The sequence below is a fragment of the Lonchura striata genome, chromosome 1, assembly GCF_046129695.1.
Source record: "Lonchura striata isolate bLonStr1 chromosome 1, bLonStr1.mat, whole genome shotgun sequence".
Taxonomy (NCBI): Eukaryota; Metazoa; Chordata; class Aves; order Passeriformes; family Estrildidae; genus Lonchura; species Lonchura striata.
Genome location: NC_134603.1, coordinates 124,391,823 through 124,395,792, shown reverse-complemented (window position 1 = coordinate 124,395,792; position 3,970 = coordinate 124,391,823). Strand labels below are relative to the sequence as shown.

The following is a 3,970-nucleotide window of genomic DNA, read 5'->3' as shown; positions in this document are numbered from 1 at the left end:
AAGGAGCTGCTTGGAGACCAGTCTTCTTTCCTAAAGGTGCTAACAGAACAAAGTGTCACAACTCTCTTCACCTTCATCATCCTGGAAGATTGCAGAACTGGGTACAGTTACACTCTGTATCTACAACTGCTCTGTCAGGATTTTGGCATGGAAAAAACCTCAGTTCTGCATAGCCATGAAAGTGCTATGACAAACAGCACTTATAAAACTTGAAACAGTAATACTACAATGTGAAGTTTTCTGTTAACAAGATTTTAGTAAAAAACACCTGTTGTTTAATAGTGTATCCAAAACTGCAAGAAATGCTGTTTGCAGGTTAGACCAGAAAAAAAAACTAATCACAACACATATGGTAGCAATCACTGAGACCACTGTTAGTAATCTTAGTTCTTTTCACTCATGTACTGAGTAAAGCCCTTTGCCATTCCATTATTAAGTACATTACTCCACACAAATCAAATGCAGCCTTATCCTACAGCACAGCTACAGCTTTTGAGTTACCTTGAGTCATCTACCATCTCACTCTGGAAACACAGCAAAAAATGCTGTTAGACAGCATATCCCTGAAGAGCTTTGCTGGCTCTGGTCCAAAATACTAACTTTGCCACACTTATACTGCCCCCACCAATTTAATTAGAATTGACCTTTTTCCACGTGTATTTTTTTTTGTCTTGTTTCCTAATGATGTAAATCTGGGCACCAAACTTTACTCTGCATTCCCACTGTTTTTCCACTTAATTTCATACACATACAGCAAGCAAGACTTTTAATTTTTTTTTTAATTTACAGTATTGATTGCTCCAAATTATGCCTTACTGTTGGTACACAGTAAATACATTCTTCTGAACAACTTAGTATGAAAAAAATGCAGATAAAACATTAAAAATACTGCTTTACAATGTGCGAAACAGAACCTTCAGAAGTAATGATGGTGGCTACAGCCAGGCACAGAGGAAGACTGCTTGATTTTGTGTTTTAGTCTACCAGCACAATCATTCCCGTATCCCTTAATCTGAAACTTTCAATAACAATGAATTCTAGGTGAATGTTTCTGCTGAATTAAGAAGATTAAATAACTCTCAGCTTGGCCACTAGCACACGTATTCCCAGAAGAGGATGCTTTCTCTTACACTAAGAATGGCTGTTATCAGAAGATTTACTGAGCAAAGGGCATCAATAACACATCAAAACTGGAAATGTTTCTGAAGGGGAATTATATGGGTGCATGCAGCTGTCAAAGTCTGGATAAATTAGGTAACATGCTTCCCCTAGATAAAAGACAAGTGGCTGGGCACAACTGGCAGTTCACAAATAGTACTTAAATCAGATGAAATGCATTTTTATCACAAGCTTTAGATAGATTAATACATATTGCAACACCTAGCACTGATTAAATTTAGAAAAATATTATACTGGGATTGGGTTTTTTAATAGCCTTTGTTGTTAATGTAACAGAAGATGTATGGCAGAAGATGCCAAAAAGCACCCTGCTTTTTGATCTTCAGGAGTTGAGCTGTCAAAAGTTATTACACTGTTAATGATTACTCATTTGATTATTTACATATTTTTTAAAACAATGAAGAGGCAGGAAATGTTTATTTATTTTCTTTTAATCTTTATGATCAAGGATGACTGTACCCAATTACATAGTCTTTGTTAAGTTAATGGCTGCCAAACAAGTGTGTACTCCAGTGACCCACCGTGAGCAAAGTCATCTGATGGGTGAGACAGATTTTAAGGTTAGACACAGTACATGTAAAAATAGAAAGTTTAAAAACCAATCTCATCACAGACATTTCCATTGCCATCTCCTTTGTGAAATAAATAAGGCAGCAGATAACTTTTACTTTGCAGTGGCAACTTTGAGGTATGCTATTAAGTCTGCTCTCTCGCCCTTCTTCTTAATACCCGCAAAAATCATCTTTGTTCCAGGAATATACTTCTTTGGATTTTCCAAATACTCCATCAGAGTATCCTCACCCCAGGTGATACCTGAAAGAAGGTAAAAAGAGAAGAGTTAATAAATTCAAAATAGTAAACACATATATTCTTGTCCTCTGCTCAATTTTTGGCAAATTTTTAAAATTACCACCAAGAACTGAGTAATTTTGTCCCCTAAGGACAGCTTTAAGTTTACCTTTGTTCTTATTAGCATCCGTGTAAGAGAAACCTTCAGCTTGCCCAGTCTTGCGTCCGAATAGGCCATTCAAGTTGGGCCCAGTCTTATGCTTGCCTCCCTTTTCAACCGTGTGGCACTGGGAGCATTTCTGAACAAAGATCTTCTTGCCCTTCTCAACGTCTCCCATTGTCAGTACTAGACCAAGAACACACACAGAGGTCAGTATTGCAACCTCAAGGTCACCGACTGAGCTGAAACTTTTAAAAAGCATCCCGTAGGTTTACAAAACCAACATAAGCAGCACATGAATCTGGCAATTCTCCAGCACACTGTCTATCCTCAAGCCACAGCTCCTGGGCTTGAAAATCAGTATGAACCCACGAGACGACCTAAAAGGTATCAAGGTGATAAACACACTTGAAGGGCGGGAAAAACCTTCCCTCATACAAACTAATTGCCCCACAGCATTTAAAGGGTACGGCGACAATTTCTGAGGAACAAATTTAACGCAACTTGTACAACAGTAACTGGAATTCCCTAGTCGCGAACGACCACGTGTAAAAGCACAGGACACCTGACAGGCTTTTCCTCTCAGCTGAAAAAGCGCACCAGCCACGCACCCGGGAGGGCGGGAGGGCGCCCGGCTGTCACCACGGCCCGGGATGACCCCAGGGGTCCGGCCGGCAGCCACGCGTCAGCAGCGGGAGCGCCCAAGGGCGCCCGCCCCGCCTGGCCCCGGCTCTGCCCGCGCCCAGCCCGGCCCTGAGCTTTCCTCAGGCCCGCACCCGCGGTGGGCCGCCCGGCCCCACGGTGACCTTCCGCCGCACCCCGCCGCCGCCTCAGGCCGCGGCAGGAGGGAATGGCCTCAGGGCGGCCGAGCGCACGGCCCGCTCGCCCCATGTCCCCGCCAGCCGCCGCCACCCCGCGGGGCCCGGCCGCACCTGCCCGCCCGGCTGGCCCGCTGCGCCCTCAGACACCGTGACCGCGCCGCCGGCACCTCCCGCTCCGTCTGCGCCCAAGGACACGCGGACTCCGCCCTAAGTAACCCGGCACCGCCGCAACCAACCCCGCGGCGCACCGCCCGCCTCTCCGCCGCGACAACCAATCAGGCGCCGGCCGCTGGAGTTCTGATTGGCTGCAATCAGCTGACGTCACGGCGCCGGCGGCTAGTGGGGTAGGTTGAGACCGGCGGGCCCCCGCACTTCCTTCCTTCCTGCCCCTCTTCCCTCCAATCCCGGCCAGTGACGTCAGACGTCATCTGCGGCGGAGGGGGCGCGCAGCAGAGGGGCGCGAGTGCTGTGAGCGCATGCGCACAGCGCCAATGGAAGCAAGGGTCGCGCGGCGCCCTGAGCGCGCGGCCGGGCGGTGGGCGGGGCCCGAGCAGTGACGCAGCCGGAGCCGCGCCCGGGGCCGGCTCGGCCGGGGGCGGTCGGGCCGTGAGGGCGGCCGCAAAAGGCGCCGTGACGGAATTACAGCGTCGGTGCGGGCAGGAAACACCTCCGTCCTCGAGTCCGTTCTATGGAATGAACTCCGCCGTGTCCTTCAGACTATGGCACTGAGTGCCATGTCCACTCTTAAACACCTCCAAGGACAGCGGCTCCACTCCCTCCCTCCGCAGCCCACTCTAATGTCTAACCACCCTTTCTGGGAAGAAATTCTTCCTGATGCCCAGCCTGAACCTCCCCTGGTGCAGTTTATGACTGTATTCTCTCCTCCTGTCACTGGTTGCCTGGGAGAGGCCGACCCTCACCTGGCTACAGCTTCCTTTCAGGGAGTTGTAGAGCGGATAAGGTGTCCCCTGAATTTCCTTTTCTCCAGGCCAAACACCCACAGCTCATTTAGCTGCTCCTC

The 3,970-nt window shown here is 48.4% G+C and overlaps 1 protein-coding gene across 1 annotated transcript; it reads right to left on the bottom strand.

Annotated features, from left to right (window-relative positions):
• Positions 1-761: 761 nt before the first annotated feature.
• Positions 762-3,195, bottom strand: CYCS (cytochrome c, somatic). Its single transcript, XM_021538223.2, has 3 exons — positions 3,061-3,195; positions 2,138-2,314; positions 762-1,992 (listed from the first exon to the last, which is right to left on the bottom strand). Exons 2-3 carry the CDS (start codon positions 2,304-2,306, stop codon positions 1,844-1,846), a joined length of 318 nt encoding a protein of 105 aa, XP_021393898.2. The 5' UTR covers positions 2,307-2,314; positions 3,061-3,195; the 3' UTR covers positions 762-1,843.
• Positions 3,196-3,970: the final 775 nt, after the last annotated feature.

Bases quoted from the DNA above. Each gene is read 5' to 3' on its own strand.
- CYCS (XM_021538223.2), bottom strand. From the start codon at position 2,306: ATGGGAGACGTTGAGAAGGGCAAGAAGATCTTTGTTCAGAAATGCTCC. The intron at 1,993-2,137 runs GTAAACTTAAAG...ACCTTCTTTCAG, and splicing joins GGATGCTAATAAGAACAAAG to GTATCACCTGGGGTGAGGAT.